The following is a 17581-nucleotide window of genomic DNA, read 5'->3' as shown; positions in this document are numbered from 1 at the left end:
AGGGAGTAGTAGAAAATAATTTTCACAAGCTAAAAAAAGTATTATTCTCTCAAAAAATACTTGATTGAAAAGCACTTTTGAGGAAAATACACTTATAGAAACACTTTTAAAAATCTTGGTTAAACATTAATTGTAGCTCAAAAAAAAATTCTTGGTCAAACAAAAATACTTTTCCAAAACATATATATTTTTAGAAAGAACACTTCAAAATAAACTTATTTTAGAAGATTAGTGAACTGACTATAATTGGTCATTGCATAGATTTTCATGCTTTTAGATAGAATATTTTGGCACAGAATTCAATTGATGTTCATGTGACATTTCCCCCCTTCTCCGCTCTTTTAATATTTTAGAACTTTTTTCTTGATTTAATGATCCCAACATTTTCTCCTAGTTTATTTGATTCATTTATAGTAATCGTTCCTTCTGCTAACAAAGCTGGAATAGCTCAGTTGGTTAGAGCGTGTGGCTGTTAACCACAAGGTCGGAGGTTCAAGCCCTCCTTCTAGCGATTGATTTTAAACATTTTTTTTTTATCTTTTATGTGGGAGAGGTGACGGGATATTTTAGTAGTCATTCTTTTTTGTCATATTATTTATGCAATTTTGCTTCGATAATATTTCTTTTAAGTCGAGGGCTTATTGTTGTTGCATAACATTACATATAAATGATCATTTATGTGGTTAAGTTAGCCTCATCATTTAAGTAATGTGTATTTATCTGTTGTTTCAGATTCATGAGAATGTACAGAGGGAGATCATAAATCATTGAGGCACCAAACATTATCCGATTTAAAGAGGTTAATCCTCGTCTATTCTTGACTTGACAACTAAAACATCATCCTAATCCAAATTACTTGGGGTCAGCTATATGCATCCTCGCAATCCATTACCTACTAAAGTCTAGTCAATTTAAGTATCTAAGACCAAACTTGAGCTTTACCAACATGACTTGATAGATACTTAAATTGACTAGACTTTAGTAGGTAGTGCTAGCTAGGTAATCTGAAGTCCTTGTGTTGTTTCTCAAATACTCTTTCTTCCCTTTTCGTTGCCTCGTACTGCTCCAATATTTGAGATTGTTAACATTATGTGGTTTGTCACAATCACTAATGTGCAAGTGTTGAAGTGCTTTGTTGATTCTTGATGTGTCATAGTTGACATGGTATAAAAGCAACTTTTTTTCCACCTATAGATTGGTGTAAGATGTTGCTTGAATGAGGACGTATTGGCAGGGGATGGAATATTTGGTCTCAATTGTTTGATTGAGGCAAGATGGCATATCCTAAATGGACATTGTTATCGATCTTATCTGATAATGATTATTAAATATAACAAAAAGTGTTTCTAAAACAACCGGATCCGTGGCGCAATGGTAGCGCGTCTGACTCCAGATCAGAAGGTTGCGTGTTCGATTCACGTCGGGTTCAATTCCCCGAAATTCATATCCGGTCCTTTTTTTTCAATCTTTTTCCTTTTGTCTTTTGTTCTGTCCGAGAGGAAAAAAAAAACAATATATTACAGTTCTGTTATTATTTCGACCACTGACAAAGGAGAAAAACAATAATAAGTAATTTTTTACTTAAAAGTAGTCAAATTTATTTTTGAGTTACTTTTAGCTTTAGTGAACGTTTGACAAAGTTAAAAATAACTTAAAATAAGTTTAATTAAAATGACTTAAAAATATCCTACTTTTCATTTTTTAAACTTAAAAGTTACTTTAGTTTAGGGATGACAATGGGCGGAGCAGATTGAGCTTAACCGTAAAAATTTAACCCGCTTCGCATAACAATTTTTTTCATTTTCAATCCGCCCACCCTGCCCCACATAATTTTTTGATTATTTCTCTTTTTAAATTAAGTTTGATACTAAAAATTAAATTCATTTTCTCATTAAGTTCTATTAATTTATAGATAATGACTTAAAAAATTATTCTTTAGAGGTTAATTGGGAAGCATGAAAGAAATCGTATTAGTTTTGATTTAACCATTTTCATTTACTAAAATATTTAAATGACTTTAAAGAAATTATCTTGATAAATAATGTGCTATCACTCTTATAACATGTAAAAAGTTAAAATTAAGTTTGAACCCGCATAAAATCGCATAGACCAACAACTCGCCCCGCCCTACATTAGTTTTTAAAAAATTCACTTCAATCCACCCCGCACAACCTTAAAATGGCTCCGCACCCGCCCCGCCCCATTGTCATCCATACTTAAGTTTGACTTTTTAAAAACTATTTTTTTATTTAAAAAAATTAGAGAAAATTTCACAAATAGCCACTAAAATAAACTTAATTAACCTTCATAGCTACAGTTTGCTAATTACGATTCGTAGCTACATGTAAGAGGGAAGAGAGAGGTGAGCGAGAATGGAAGAGGGAGGAGAGAGACGAGCGAGAGAGTGGAGAGATGCGAATTGTATTTGTATATCTGTCAGATAATTGTATATGTGTTACTAGTATACATATGTATCAATAAATGTATTTGTGTGTATATATATATATACACACACACAATTGCATTAGCGAAATACAATTTGTATCAATGAATAAATTGTATACAATCATATCAATTTGTATACGTATATGTTTAATATATTGTCATCATTTGTATCAATGTTTGTATCAACGAATACATGTGTATTTGTATCACTAAAGAGATCTATATAATTGACACATATGATTTGTATAATTGTTTGTTATCATTTGTGTTTGTATAAACGACTATTAACATTAATATTTATATAATTTGTGTTTGTATAGTCGAGAAAGATGGGACAGAAAGAAGCGAGAGAAAGATTGGAATTTGTATTTGTATAATCGATGATTGTTATCATTTGTATCTGTATAAATGACTGTTAATATTTGTATTTGTGTAATTTGTGATTGTATAAGTGAAGCGAGAGAGATTAGACAAGGAGAAGAGAGGTAAAAAAGATTTCACAAAGAGGTGGAGAAAGGCGAGAGAGGAATAAAGGAGATATGTAACTACGGTTAAGGTTATTTTCGAATGATAATTAGTACAAATTGTAGCTATGTTTAAGTGCATAAAACTGCAAAAAAAGGTGACCGGATATTAATTCGGGAGATTGAACCCGACGTGAATCGAACACGCAACCTTCTGATCTGGAGTCAGACGCGCTACCATTGCGCCACGGATCCGGTTGTGTTATTTGAAGTACAAAAATTGTAATTATCTCTGTAAATAAATTAGTGAGCAACCACATGAATAAACCTCATGTAAGGTGATACCACGATTCTCTTCTCTTTTTGTATATCATTTAGAACGTCAAAATAATACATAACTAATAACAGAAATATTGAATAATATCAATTAATGGGATTAGTAAGTATGTAACAAGCAATGAGATGAAACATTCTCTTTTTTTTATATATATTTTTTGTGAATGTAAAAGGATAATCGTACGCGTATACTCTTGGTTAAGCTTCTTGTTTGTATATAAGATAGAACACAATTAAAACTGATCAAATCAACTTAATATACTCTTTTTCACTTATCGAAGCAAAATGCTTGATGAATATCCAGAAGAAAATATTCTCATGAACTCGATAGTGTTAACGTGTATATTAAAAAAATCATTAATTTAATATAAATATTTAATTATAAATTTAATTATGATCGTATATTAACCTAATATTGTCGTAGGAATACATAAACTTTAACTTATGATCCGCATATGTGAGTGATATATATCATAAGAGTGTTCCAAATGCAACTCAGACAATCGATAATTCGTCCGATGTTTAGAGGTGCATGCGGAAGTAAGTTAATTTCTTTCTTTTTATGGTTCCCTAGATTACAACATGTTTAATTATAAGAGGTGACCAAATATATCTATAGACACATAATTGAAGTCGAGGTTTTATTGTTGAATATTCTACAATTGTGCTATTTCTTAGATTTTTTTCTCTGGATTTTTTCCGTAATTCGAGAACTATTAATAGCATGTCATCGTAAGATGATTTGGACCTCCTTATATTTGATTGTTAGGAATGTCGGACAACGATTTTTCTTTACATCTCTTGATGAAAAATCTAGAAGGAGTAAACATCATATATTTTGGTTCTTTCCAGGTTTAATTATTAGGATGTTCAATGAATGATTAGTGTAATTGTGTGTCATCAAGTTAATTTTGTTACTAACTTTTATTTCGTTTACATCTGGTTTCCACTTTCCATAGTGGAAGTAGAAATGTGGCAGAAAACGTCAATATTACTATTTAGCGCACACCTATAAATTCATAGAAATTCTTCGTACAATATCACATTCACTACTTTTCTCATTGTAATATATATAATTCTATAAGACAAAAAAATGGTTTTTCTCAAAAACACTTTTCTTTTCATTGTTTTGCTCTTGCCTTCACTATGCTACAGCAATAATTATGTTTCAAGAGTTTCCTATTACAGCACCCCAGATGGCATGGGGACACCAAGTATGCTCTTTTTCACACCTTCCAAAATGTCAAATTTTATTTAAATTTATGTTTTTTTTTTTAATTTTCTCCCGGTGTCCGAAGGCTACATTAGAGCCCGGCCAATTTGGAAGTGACGCTTCCAATAAGATTTTCTTCATACTCAGGACTCAAACTCGAAATCCCTGATTAAAAGTCATTTAAATTTATGTGTCATGATCTCCTAATTTTGTTACATATATAGTTCCCTGCTTTTAACTAAAAAGAATTAGATTACGTTGATCTCAAATTACATATATTAAGTTTTCATGTGACTTCTCACTCCTCCAAGCCAAAACTTTATTTCTAAATATTATCAACTTGATTAATATCATGACTACTTTCGAAACGACTTGTGTAACGTAAAATGAAATAAAAGTGTAGCTAAATTCATGAATATATACTTTTTTTTTTATACAACGGGTGTGCCAAGCCTGGGCTGTACTGGTGCAATGCCTAAGCAACGCGCAAAGGCCGGATAGCAAGCTACCCTAACAGACATTCTCCTTAAAAAAAATGAGTTAATATAGTGCGTTCTGATAGTTTACATATCAAATATTAAACTGATAAGAATATATGACACGTGTAATATCTAATTTTAACATTTAACTGCTTATAATTTAAATCAGGTGGAGCATGTGGCTACGGAGACTATGGCAAAGATGTGAATAGTGGCGATGTTTGCACTGCCTCCAAGCGCCTTTACAAAAATGGAGCTGCCTGTGGAGCTTGCTACCAGGTATTCTAGATCCTTGTTTCCTTCATAATTTGCACCCAAAGAAAAAGTCATATGTCATCAAGTCAAATGCACTTGAATTTAACTTAAATATATATATTATAGAAGTGTAATTAATTTGTTTACACTAAATATATATATTTGTAGGGTATGTGAACAAAGTTTCATATTGATAGCTGAAAAAATTGAAAAACTACATATAACTGTAGGATCTTTTAATGGTGTGGACCTTTTGAGGAAAACTGTGCAGACTTGACCCAAAATGGATAATATCACACACCATGTTAAGACTTAAGAGTGTCTTTTTTATTTAACCCAACATAACTTTTATAAAACTTAAAATAAAACAAATTATCTGATAGTGTAAAAACTCATTATACCTTTAATGAAAATTAGTTAAAGTACTCAAAATGTACTGATTAACAAAAGTAAAATTTACAGGTAAGGTGCAAGGACAAGGATTTGTGTAGTGATGAGGGCACAAAAGTAGTTGTGACTGATAATGGAGAAGGGCATGGAACAGACTTCATTCTAAGCTCCCGTGGCTATGCTAAAATGGCAAAGCAGCCTAATATGGCTCAGCACTTGTTTGCTAAAGGAGTGGTTGAAGTAGAATATCGTAGAGTTTCTTGCAAATATGGTGGAGGAAATCTCATGGTTAAAGTCCAAGAACATAGCAAGCACCCTAACTACCTTGCTGTTCTTGTTATGAACCAAGGTGGTGCCACTGACATTCTCTCTGTCGAAGTCTTTGAGGTTCGTCTAAAAATACCCGAAGAAGTTAAATGAATTCAACATCTACTATATACATTGTTCAATCATAATTCATAAACTAAATATTCTGACGTCACCTACTTTAAATATTTTGTGATGTTGGAAGCCTATCTTGGCAAACATGATTTACCACTATATGTTGATGCAGGAGGAAACAAAAGAATGGATATCAATGAGGAGAGCTTATGGAGCTGTATTCGACCTATCGAACCCACCAAGTGGTGAACTTAAAGTGAGGTTCCTCACAAGTGCTGGTGCCGAAACCAAATGGGTGGAGTCTGATAAGGCTGTAATCCCTGCTGAATGGAAAGCTGGGATCACTATTGAGACAGACATTCAGCTCTCTTAGACAAAAATATTATAAAATATAAACATATATATATCTATATCTACCTTCTAATGAATTATTATTGCTACTTGGTGATGCATCAGCTATCAGTTTACAGAATAAATTTTAAATTAGTTGCGTATTAGACATCACCTCGTGTACTTGGTTCTCCAATGTATTGCTATAATAAACTTCTTCACTGCTGTTTGTTGAGTTATCATGGCTCTCTAGTAATTTTATACAACAGCAACATACCAGTGTAATCACAATGAGATCTGGAGAGGGTAGAGAGTACGCAGACCTTACCCCAGCCTCGTTATGAGATAGAGAGGTTGTTTCCAATAGAACCTCCGTGTAAATAAAACATTTCAAAGCAGTTTGAAAAAGTGAAAACAAAAAATGAAAGCAGTAACAACAACAAAATGGAGAGCACGGATTGATTCAATAAGTATGGTGCTTGCCTTTGATATCTGCTTGAGTATACCGTCTTTCAATAAGACGACACATTTAGCAAACACAAATTGTATGTCAACACAGGCAACAAGTAACCTAATAGAAATGCAAATCATAGTCTTGATTAAGGAAGCTTATGAGCCTCCCTTGACAAACTTCTCTTTCCCTGCAAAATCAGTAAGCACATTACCCACAATGTAGCCGACTTTCCTTGCAATAGGGAAAGAAGAGATGGAAACAAACACTAATGCATCCAGATTCATGTATGAGAAGGGAAAACATACAGTACATATTAATCCGATCAAATGCAAACATAAAAGTAAGGAGGGCGAATAAATTGCAGTGAAAACTCTTACATCAAATGAGCAATTTTCCACCTCAACTTGAAAGAAAACTTTACAAACCCCTAGTACATCCTACCACTACACTCTGAAGATCCACAAAAGCATTTCTTCACCTTGATATTGCCCTTGGAGTCATGTACCTGATCCACGGAATAATTGTAATGATAACTGAGCTCCGCCAAAGGAGGAATGTTATCTGCTGCAAAAAGCATGATATGAGGCATTTTCTTATCTTCATGATCATAAAGAACGCTTTGTGCATACAAATTAGGTGAGCAACTATGATTGATGAATCGCCCGATATTTCCATACTGAGCTGCATCAATTGTATAACCCTCTTCTACTACCTCACTTAATTCTGCTTGCCTGGAAGAGTTCACAGAACAATCACTATAGTTCTGCCCAATATCAAAAAGGTACTCATCACTGCCAATTCTTTGTTCAGCTTCCTTGTCTTCAAGAAGTTCTCCTACATACTCACATATAAAGGTTCCTGAAGGAATAGATGTTAGAGCTCTCACACCCCAGCCCCTTGAATTTGTCTTAAAGATCTCAAGTGGAACTTTAATACCATGTTGGCTGACTCTATTGTAGCAAGAAGGGGGACATTTACAATGAGGACCACATTCATATACCAGAGGCTTCACTTCAACAATAGCCCCATTACGGTTGTATGGGATCTCGCCTCCATTTTTAACTGCACATGAGCACTTCTTGGAATCAGAACATCTCCCAACACAATCACAACCTTTAAAAGGAGAAGGCTGGAACCAGTCAGGATATATAATCTTCTTGATGTAATTGAATGGTGGAGGTTTCTCACCATCAATTGTATTCACAGCACTTATCGCGAATGTCTCCTTTCCATCTGTAATGTCGTGGACACAAACACCATGGCGCACTTTGGACTTTTTCGATGACTTTACTTCTTTCCAAGCAAGCTCTGGTTGCCCAGGAACTCTCACCAACTTAAACATAAAAACCATCTTACCCTTTGTCCCTTGTTCTGTCCAATAATTCTCAACAGTGTACAACCCATCATAAACATATGTTGTCACTAACTTACCTTTACCATCCACGGAGTCGGAGGTCTTGGTCTCCTTAGAGCCACGAATCACCCGAACAGGATTCTTTACTGATATACTATTCTTCAAAGCTAAATTACCTCTTTCCAGTTTCTGATCCTCAGGGGTTTTGGACTTACCCACCACATTTCCACCTTGCCCAGAATAAATCAACACATCAGCATCTTCCAGACCGTCATCATAGACCCCTGAAGAAACAATACTAATCGCGATCAGCATACCTCCTTGCTTCATGTAATCTATACCAGCTTGATACAGGCGATGAACCCCCACAATAGCAAGTTCCACCCTGTATTGGAACTCATCCCCTACTTCAACTCCGGGAACTTCTCCCAGTATGTGCTGCCCTGTGTTAACTTCTTTTCCTTTTTCTTTGATGATTTTTGCTGCATGAAGATCAATTCTGTTAGGCCCCTGCTTCGATTTTGCTTCTTCAGGTTTTGACTTTGATTCTTCACCTTGCAAAAGCTTTCTACAGATACCCTGAAACAGACGAAGAGTCTCTCTAACTTTAGTACGGGCATCACCATGACTGGAACTGTTTGGACCAAAAGGTGGTAGGGTCACATCAAAATCACATTGTCCTCGTCGAACGGGAGAATCTTCATGTACAGCTACTCTATTCAAACTGCAAGCTCCATCATTGCTGGTCGCCCACAAACCAGATCCTTCGTCATTGAACACAACTAATGCACTTGAAAGTCCATCAGTAGCTTCACCAACAGTAGCTAATTTTTTCTTACCTCTAGGATTACTTTTTCTGGTAACAGCTTTGGCCTTCTTGCGCCCAGACAAATCATCCTTCTCAACTTGGTTTCCACAATCTAAACTAGTTCGCTCTCCCTGCATCCATGGACAGTATGGCTTGGCCATCAGACCTTGCACAATTGGCTTAACTATTTCATGCCCAGAACCAAGAGCATTGACTGCAGTTTTTGTCAAATGACTTTCGACCTGTGAGACAACAATTTCATTTCCACTCACAGGGTTGTCCAAACTCTTTTGCTTCCCTTGTTTCTGTGCACAATATGGCTTAGCACCTTTTGTAATCTGCTTTTCATTTCCAGAACCAAGAGCACTACTTGCAGTAGTTAACTTTTCCCTTTCGTTCTCTGAATAAACCAGTGTCTCCTTCCCTACAACTCCTGCATCACCCTCTTTTTTCGTCATTATCTCAGGCATAACCACAGTTCTTTCCACCCGACTTCTTCCACCATAATCACATTGGACGCCTTCCTGTTCTTCAGTCCGGACCATTGTGATTTGTTCCAACTGCCTATCTTTTGGACTAGAAACGTCCCTCTCTTTCAGAGAATCAGCATCCTCACTTCCAATCAACTTCTCTGGCAATGCCCCAGTGTCTGTAACATCTCTCAATGTCTCAATTACTTCATTATTTGTAGCTCCCTTTCCGAACCCAGTCACATCCTTGCTTTCTTCAGTAACACCAAAACATTTCTGCTCAGTTGGCTTAGGAGCATTTGTTCCACAAAATGGAGGGAAGTCTCGAACAGCAGATACTCTTCTTTTGCGGTACTTATTCTTTGGCGAGGAGGTATGTTCCATAACACTGATTAGCTGTGGTGGAGAGAACATTTTGACTTCACCAACAGTTGTCTTGAGCCCACCACCAACATTTTCAACCAAAGGTACACCCTGCTCATCAACTTCCTTCACTGAAGGGTCATACTGAATGTCTTCCGTTCCCTTGGAAAGCTCCATCTCACTAGTTTTGAGATCTTTCGGCAACTCAACTCCTATCGAATTTTCATCACTTATTTTTTCTCCCACCCCATTTGCTATTGCACTCATGTTTGTCGCTACCACTTCCCCTGCTAACCTATCCACTTTTTCTTGATCTTTCAAGTTAATTAGACAGTTCACAACCTCAACAGACTGTGATTTGATCTCAATGTTAGTCTCTTTAACACCATCGACCAATATAACGTTAGCCATGTCTTCAATTTTGGTGGACACTACAGCATTTTGCTCATGATTCAAATCAACTTTCGGAGAAGTTCTACCACACCCTGGAGGAAAATCTCGCACTGCTGAGACTTTTCGAGTTTTATATTTTGGCATAATGCCCAAATATGAGGAGTGGCAACCATTTTCCAACTGCCGCTTCTTCACACTCTTATTGGATAACCCATCATTTGACACTGATGCCATCTTTGACCAACTAAGGAGAAATCCTCTTGGCCGTCAGAATCCTGAAACTGAAAAGACGACATTTGCTTTAGCAGAGATAAATCACGAAGGAGATGAAACACTTTCAAACATATCTATTTCCCCTTTGGCCTAAAAGATCAGTATTTAGTACGACAGAAATCATTCTGCAAAAGAAGTCATTTTCTAGTGTTTGCAACAGCAACAATTAGGCGTCAATCCCAAGCAACTAGGCTATATGAATCATCACCATCCATATTGTTCAATTTATGTCCATCTCAGTCCAATATTATGAAAATTTAATCATTAGCACTAGAGGTTGTCTACAATTTCTACTAGAGTAAAATCTCTAACAAGACTAAAACTCCTAGCAAATATTGGAACTAAAGTAAATGTACTGACATGACCAAAATATAATCTCATCTAAATCTTTTTTTTCACCTAGTGTAAGCTTCTAACATGACCAAAACTTTATCTCAACTAATTTGAGGGGAGGGGCTGACATGGTTAAAAGTCTCAGCTAATTGATCACATGTACAAATCTCTGTCTTCCATTGTGCCATTTATTTGCTAGATCCGCATGGATTTCAAGAGATTGTAGGTCTTGCGGGACAAATTCTACGTGATTTTAGATCTACCTTCTCTTCCATTATCCTTTACTCATCATGGCAATATACCTATGAATAGGTGCATCTAGAGGTTGATGTAGGCCATGACCAAACCATATCAAGTTACCTTCTCTCATTTTATACTCTGTTTGTGCTACTTGCATGTTCTGTTGAATGTGGTCATTTTCCATCTTGTCTAATGACTGCACATCCATCTTCGCATTTGCATTTTTGCAAACATTCATCTCTTGGATGTGGTGCACTTTAAAGGCCCGCCCTTCATTCATTTTCTGACGTTTGGTCATTGGAAAATCTTTTCCAATGAAACATTTCCTATCAAAGGGGAATGACCTCCTTCACATATCATTTTCCTTTACATCTATCCAAACTCTTACTTCATATCACTTGCTCCAAACAATTCCAACTAAAATATTGGAAAAGTTTATGCTTGTGTTTACAAGTGCTCATTATGTAAATAAGTTAACCACTCAAAAGATATCACCTCCTTTAGCTATTACACATTAGCCTCAATGAGTCGTAACACTAATGCCTGTTTCAATTGATGTTGAAGTGTATAATTAAAGGAAGTGACATATTGTATGTGACTACTTAATGTACATTTAAGAACACATGCAAAAAAAAAATAATCAAAAGTTTGAGCCAGAAGTGTAGTAGGACCAGTTTGTCATATGTTCAAGTATCTAAATAAAAGTTGTTGGCAAGTTTAAGGGGGTTATTGATGTATTCATCTGGAAAAAAAATGTTACAAGATTGAGCAATAAGAACCTGGGAGTCAAGACTCTACGACAAGACTAAAAAAAGAACCAAGAACAAGTTGCAATAAATTCATATCCACAAACAGGTATTGGTGGAGGACTTAGGCAGGGTGACCCTCTATCGCCTTATGTATTTGTGTTATGCATGGAAAGATTGTTGAATATGATAATTGCAAGAAATATAGATAAGGATTGGATTGGTATTAATATTTCTAAGGGTGGACCTAACATTACCCACACATTTTTTTTAGCAAGGTAAAGTTATATTCCTCAGCATACCTGGGTATCCTGTCAACCATCAAAAAAATTACAGTGCAAGTAATCATAATTACAGAGAGCCTAAGAAGTCCACTAGCTGTTCTACCTCATCTATACCCTCTTCTTTACACCAAAGATATAAAGTATTAATGCAGTTTTCTTTTACTTTCTGCATTGGATTAGTAATATTCTCAAAACATTACCCACTTATTCTTCATCGATGACCTTATGTTTCTTCTGGGGCCTCTGAGAAAGCATGTGATATAATCAAAGAGACAGTTCATGAATTTTGTGTTATGTCTGCTCATTCCATTAATTTCTCTAAATCTAAATTATGGATGTGTTCGATATGAAAGAAAATGTTTTCCATGAAAGATGTTTTCTTGGAAAATGTTTTTAGGGAAATAAGAAGAATTCTTACTTATTTTCTTCTGTTCGGTTTGTAAGCGAAAAAACATAATCTTGAAAACATTTATATAAGATCTAGACAAATACTGTGGTAGGTGGGGTTGGGGTGTGTACGTGTGTAGTGGCGGTGGAGGCTACGAGAGTGTGGGTAAAGATGAGGTGTATTGGAGGGTGGGGAGGACACAATCGATGCGGAATGCCACTTGTGAAACTTGTTTTCTCTACTTTCTTTGAGAAAGTTGTTTTCTCTACTTTCACTAGCATTTCCTCATTTTCAAGGAACTTGTTTTCCTAGAGAAAATGATTTTAAAATTTTTGACCAACCGAACATGAAAAAATTGAAAATCCTTCATACCGAACACACCTTATGAAATTTTGCAATGCTTGTGAAATTTCGATTCGAAGTGGCAATGAACTCAAATGATCTGGTAACTAATGTGGATCAAGAGTAAGTACGTTCAAGATCAATCTATATCCAACTGGTTACCTAAGCAAATTGTATCCTATTTCTGGTACTATCAAAGCCAAGGATGTGTTGCTTGAGGGCGTCAAATGGAATTCGGGTCATAGAAATTTGGTCAATTTTTGGCTTGATTGGTGATGTGGTCATGGATATTTGTAACATGTGTAAATAAGTCCAGTTATTAGGACATATGCACCTATATGGCAGGTGAAAGCATACAAGTGGTAATATATATGGATTAGTCATTTTATTTCAATGAGGGTGCTCGTCAAAGTTAATGTTGATGCCAACCAACTTGATATATCTGTTAAAAGTTAAAAGTCTCTGATGTGTTGTTAGATGGAGAATGGAATATCTCTTCTCTAGATTATTTCCTTAACCTATCTAATATAAACACCATTTCATCTCTCTTCATTTCTGACCATGTTATCTTTGCAAGTAAGGTAACTTGGATTGGAATAAGTTATGGAAAATTTACTATCACCTGAAGTGTTACACTTATATTCATTGTGGCATATATGAAAAGAAAGAAAAAGAAATTTGATTGAAAAGAAATGTCTACCTAAAGATCTATGCAAACATATTAGAGATTACGGTGGGAAAATTGTTAAAGTATTTCCTCGACAAACTTGTATATCTAAAGAAGTTAAACTGATCGCTTGGTCTCCTCCTTGTTTAGGAAAGACTAAATTGATTATTGACGGAAGTGTGAAGATCCACCAAAGTGCTGCTTTTGGAAGACTATTTATACATAATCGAGGAAAGTGAATATTGGGATATTCAGAAGTAAGACGTGACCTATTTCAAACCTCACCACAGGACTATGGAGCATCAAACAAGGGCTACACTTAGCAAAGGCGATGGGATATAAAAAGTAAGAAGTGGAAACAAATTTCCCAATGAAGACGACATACATTACTCTGAAAGCTATTATTGAAGATTGCAAATATCTACCGAAAGTCAACAAGGCAATTATTATCCACATCAAGAGAGAAGTAAATTAGTGTACAGATTTTCTTGGTAAACCAAGGTCACAGACATGAAGCAAATTTGCTGATATGGGAAGATGAGTCAAGCAAATGGAGTTCTTGCTCCTAGCAGATTTAAATAGTGTAGCTTTTGAAAAAAAGAAAGACTGTGTAGCTTTTGAAAGACATAAGTCTCATTTGTTTGCACTTAATGGAGGTCTGAATCTGAATGAGTCAAACCATAGGCCATTAAGTGCATTTGTTTATATTAAGATTTAAGCACTTATTTGGTTTGAATAGGTCTTAATCATTAAGATCTTGAACAAAGTATTAATATCATGAAGAGATATTTTTGTTTGAATAATTTTCACCATCACTCTATCCACAATCACCGGTCACAACACTAACCATCTTTGTCGTTACAACCACTACCACAATTATAGTTGTGAACCACTGGCCATCACAACCACGACTAGCAACCACCACCGGCCATCACAACCACGACTAGCAACCACCACCGGCCATCACAACCACGACTAGCAACCACCACCATTGCCGACCACTACTATAAGTCATTACCACACCTACGACCTACATCATTATAATTACACTCATTGCCACCACCATCACGGCCACCTCCACCACTACTACCACCATGGTGGTTAATCCTTATTACCAACCACCTCCACCATCGTCAACTTCCACCAACACATCATCAACCATCAAACATTCTTCCGCCACCACCATCAACACTACTAACTACTAACATCAATCAACTTCACCATCACAACCACCACCACCATTATCAACAACCACCATCACGTCAGTCACTACAACAATAATTACCTCTACCATCACGTCGGTCACTACAACACTAATTACCTCCACCATCACGTCGGTCACTACAACACTAATAACCTCCACCATCACAATTATTACCACCATCATTACTAGTCATTAGCGCCAATACCATCTCCACCGTCTTTAGAGAATATAAATATTGTTTCATTTTTAATCAAATAATGATTTCATTTTATTAATTTTTAATTATATTTTATAATATTTACTTGCCTTTTATTTTTTATTAAATTGTAAATTTATTATGTTTATAAACAAATAAATTAGGCATATTCAAATGTTGAAAAACAAACAATCTTAATCACTAGTGTTCAGATCTAAAAACAAAATCTTAATCATTCAGGTATGCATAGATGCATTCATATTCATATTCAGACATCTTAATCTTAATCAAAACAAATGTGGCCTACATTTCTACCTTGCACCAAAAAAATATACAAGGGTAAAAAGGGAAATGAAAACAAAATCGATCATATCAAAAGAAATAAAACTACACTTAGTACATGATAAAAATTGCAGATAAAGGTTTGCATGCTAGAGATTTATAAAACAGGAAGTTCTGAAACAAATCATACCAATTTTAAGGATGAACTTCAAACTTGCCCTTCAGATAACTTTAGTTATAAAGTTAAAGTCCTAGTTATTCTGCCAAAAAAATAATCGGAAACTGATCATGATCTCAAATTGAAGAAAATTAAAAATTTCACATAAACATGCTAGATTCAATCATTGAATGAAAAAAAAAAACAGAGGAAGAAGGAAGCTTACAGAAATGGATTTGTAGAGCCAGAAATGAAATTCAAATTTGAAGGGCTTCTGATTAACAATGAATTTGAAAGTGGGTTTGCATGGCGGAAGCAAGAAATTAGGGATAAATGGATGGAAATGGTCTGCTTACCTGGTCTCTGTAACGGTTTGGTTTTCTTAGTTTGTCTGGGCGAAAGACGGAGATATTGAGAATAAATAGAGGCACTTTATATTTGCAATTCAATCCTCCAGTTTTTGTTGTAATGTTCTTTCTTTTTGCAAAAAGGACCAATTAAATTGCACTAAACACTCCTTCCTACATTGTAAAATTGTCAATATGGGTCGATCTAATCTAACCAAGAGCCTTGAATTTTGACAAATTGAGATTGGTTGGTTCGCTATGTGAACGAACCTTTAAAGGAAAAAAATTCATAAGATATGATATTAGCTTTTGAAATTTGATGAGTTGAGATTGGTTGATTAACTATTTGGATGGATCTTTAAAGGAAAAAAATCATAAGACACGATATCAGTGTTTGAAATTTCACCGGTTGAGATTGATTGGTTTGCTACTTGAATGGACCTTTAAAGGGAAAAGAATTATAAGAAGCGGGAAATTAAAAAAAATTCCAAAATATAGTAGAGCTTTCTTTGAAAGCGTAGCATATACATTGGATGTGTGTGCCTATAATATTAATGTGTTTAACATTGAATGTTCCCGCATTGTGGAGGTTGGAAAGGTGAGGTGTACACATATCTATTTCTATCTTGTATGAAATAGAAATGTTGTTTTTAATAGATCCTCAACTCAAGAAAAATGTTTCGAAAATAAACGGATTTGACAAATACAAAAGTAAAAATTATGATAAAATAATTATAAAAAGAGAAAAGTATTGACAACAGAAATCATAAGGGTAACCTAAGTAAACGAAATAATATTGTTATATGATTTGAAGAATAAGATAGTAATATAAAATAACCATTTGACTACATACTAATTTGCTACTAGATTCTTGACCTACATACTTTCCTATATCTCTTACGATGAGCTGAAGATGGATCATGTCATGTCAAATCACTTGAATCCAATTATTTTCCAGTCTATCTATCTCTTCATTGGAGTATCTGTACTCTCCATCTTTACATACCTAAGTTATCTCAACCTCGTTCACATCTTGTTCACCATTGAGGTCGCTCCCACCTTACCCTGTTGAGCATTATTTCTAATTTTATCTCTCCTAGTGTGTCCAAACGTCCATCTATGCATTCTCATCTCCAACACTCATTTTTTGAAGTGTGAAATCTTGATTAGCCAACACTCTGCTTAATACAATATAGTTGGTCTACAGTCACTCTATAAAAAATTTATTTAAATCTCGGTGGTACCTTTTTATCACATAATACACCGAATGTGAGCTTCTATTTTATCCATCCCACTTCAATATAATGTGTGGCATTCCTATTGATTTTTTATTTCTTGAAATTATTGACCCAAAATACTTAAAGTTTCCTCTCATAGAAATGACCTATGTGCCAATTATTACTTCTGCATACGTCTTTAAACTTGCACTTTATGTATTTAGTCTTAGTCCAATTCAATCTAAAACCTTTTAACTCTAGAGTTTGTGTTCAAACCTTCAATCTATCGCTAACTCCATTATACGTATCTCCAATTAATACTGTATCATGTACAAGTAATATATCTGATAACTCTACTTAAATATTACATGTTAGTTTATTCATCACCCAAATAAATAAGAATAGGCTAAGAATTGATCTTTGATACACTAATAGGATATACACAATATATGTGTGCATACAGAATTGTGCCAACAATTTTGAAATATGTATATCAATGTATAGTTCTTATAAAATGTAAAATATTAGTATTATATTTTACATGGGATAGAGCTTAAAATGCCCTTCAATTATTTGAATTAATACAAAATTATTCTTTGTCCATCTTTCTGCCCCCAAGTACCCCTGACGTCAATATTTTGACTAAAAAATACCCTTAATTCTAACGGCCCACGCTCATAAGGTCGATGAGAAGGCAATATTGTATCAAATTCCATGGTTTAATGATATTTTAGATCCTCATCCGTTAAAACAATTTGAAATTACTTAAT

At 34.9% G+C, this 17581-nt stretch overlaps 2 protein-coding genes, 3 non-coding genes and 1 pseudogene across 6 annotated transcripts; 3 read left to right on the top strand and 3 right to left on the bottom strand.

Annotated features, from left to right (window-relative positions):
- Positions 1–437: 437 nt before the first annotated feature.
- Positions 438–511, top strand: TRNAN-GUU (transfer RNA asparagine (anticodon GUU)). The gene has a single exon. It is a non-coding gene; the product is annotated as a tRNA-Asn (tRNA).
- An 846-nt stretch (positions 512–1357) lies between these two features.
- On the top strand, positions 1358–1429 carry TRNAW-CCA (transfer RNA tryptophan (anticodon CCA)). The gene has a single exon. It is a non-coding gene; the product is annotated as a tRNA-Trp (tRNA).
- Positions 1430–3092: 1663 nt separating this feature from the next.
- TRNAW-CCA (transfer RNA tryptophan (anticodon CCA)) lies at positions 3093–3164 on the bottom strand. The gene has a single exon. It is a non-coding gene; the product is annotated as a tRNA-Trp (tRNA).
- A 1135-nt stretch (positions 3165–4299) lies between these two features.
- LOC125831630 (expansin-like B1) lies at positions 4300–6531 on the top strand. The gene is made up of 4 exons (XM_049510802.1): positions 4300–4459; positions 5107–5216; positions 5655–5969; positions 6136–6531. Exons 1-4 carry the CDS (start codon positions 4339–4341, stop codon positions 6334–6336), a joined length of 747 nt encoding a protein of 248 aa, XP_049366759.1. The 5' UTR covers positions 4300–4338; the 3' UTR covers positions 6337–6531.
- On the bottom strand, positions 4896–5073 carry LOC125831802 (U2 spliceosomal RNA; annotated as a pseudogene).
- A 483-nt stretch (positions 6532–7014) lies between the features above and the next one.
- Positions 7015–15658, bottom strand: LOC125831587 (histone-lysine N-methyltransferase, H3 lysine-9 specific SUVH6-like). Of its 2 annotated transcripts, none has more exons than XM_049510752.1 (3): positions 15474–15658; positions 15281–15350; positions 7015–10416 (listed from the first exon to the last, which is right to left on the bottom strand). In XM_049510752.1, exon 3 carries the CDS (start codon positions 10367–10369, stop codon positions 7175–7177), a length of 3195 nt encoding a protein of 1064 aa, XP_049366709.1. In that variant the 5' UTR covers positions 10370–10416; positions 15281–15350; positions 15474–15658; the 3' UTR covers positions 7015–7174. The 2 variants fall into 2 exon arrangements, with proteins under 2 accessions (XP_049366709.1, XP_049366710.1); XM_049510753.1 differs by having other exon boundaries at positions 7015–10410.
- Between the last annotated feature and the right edge of the window lie 1923 nt (positions 15659–17581).

The sequence above is a fragment of the Solanum verrucosum genome, unplaced genomic scaffold, assembly GCF_900185275.1.
Source record: "Solanum verrucosum unplaced genomic scaffold, falcon-dt-bn FXZP01000049.1, whole genome shotgun sequence".
In the NCBI taxonomy this organism is placed as follows: Eukaryota; Viridiplantae; Streptophyta; class Magnoliopsida; order Solanales; family Solanaceae; genus Solanum; species Solanum verrucosum.
Note: the sequence above shows the minus strand (reverse complement) of the source record. Positions and strands in the feature narration are given on the sequence as shown.

Coding starts and splice junctions, on each gene's coding strand:
- LOC125831630 (XM_049510802.1), top strand. CDS start 4,339: ATGGTTTTTCTCAAAAACACTTTTCTTTTCATTGTTTTGCTCTTGCCT. Junction 5,217..5,654: donor CCTGTGGAGCTTGCTACCAG/GTATTCTAGATC, acceptor TAAAATTTACAG/GTAAGGTGCAAGGACAAGGA. Junction 5,970..6,135: donor TCTCTGTCGAAGTCTTTGAG/GTTCGTCTAAAA, acceptor ATGTTGATGCAG/GAGGAAACAAAAGAATGGAT.
- LOC125831587 (XM_049510752.1), bottom strand. CDS start 10,369: ATGGCATCAGTGTCAAATGATGGGTTATCCAATAAGAGTGTGAAGAAG.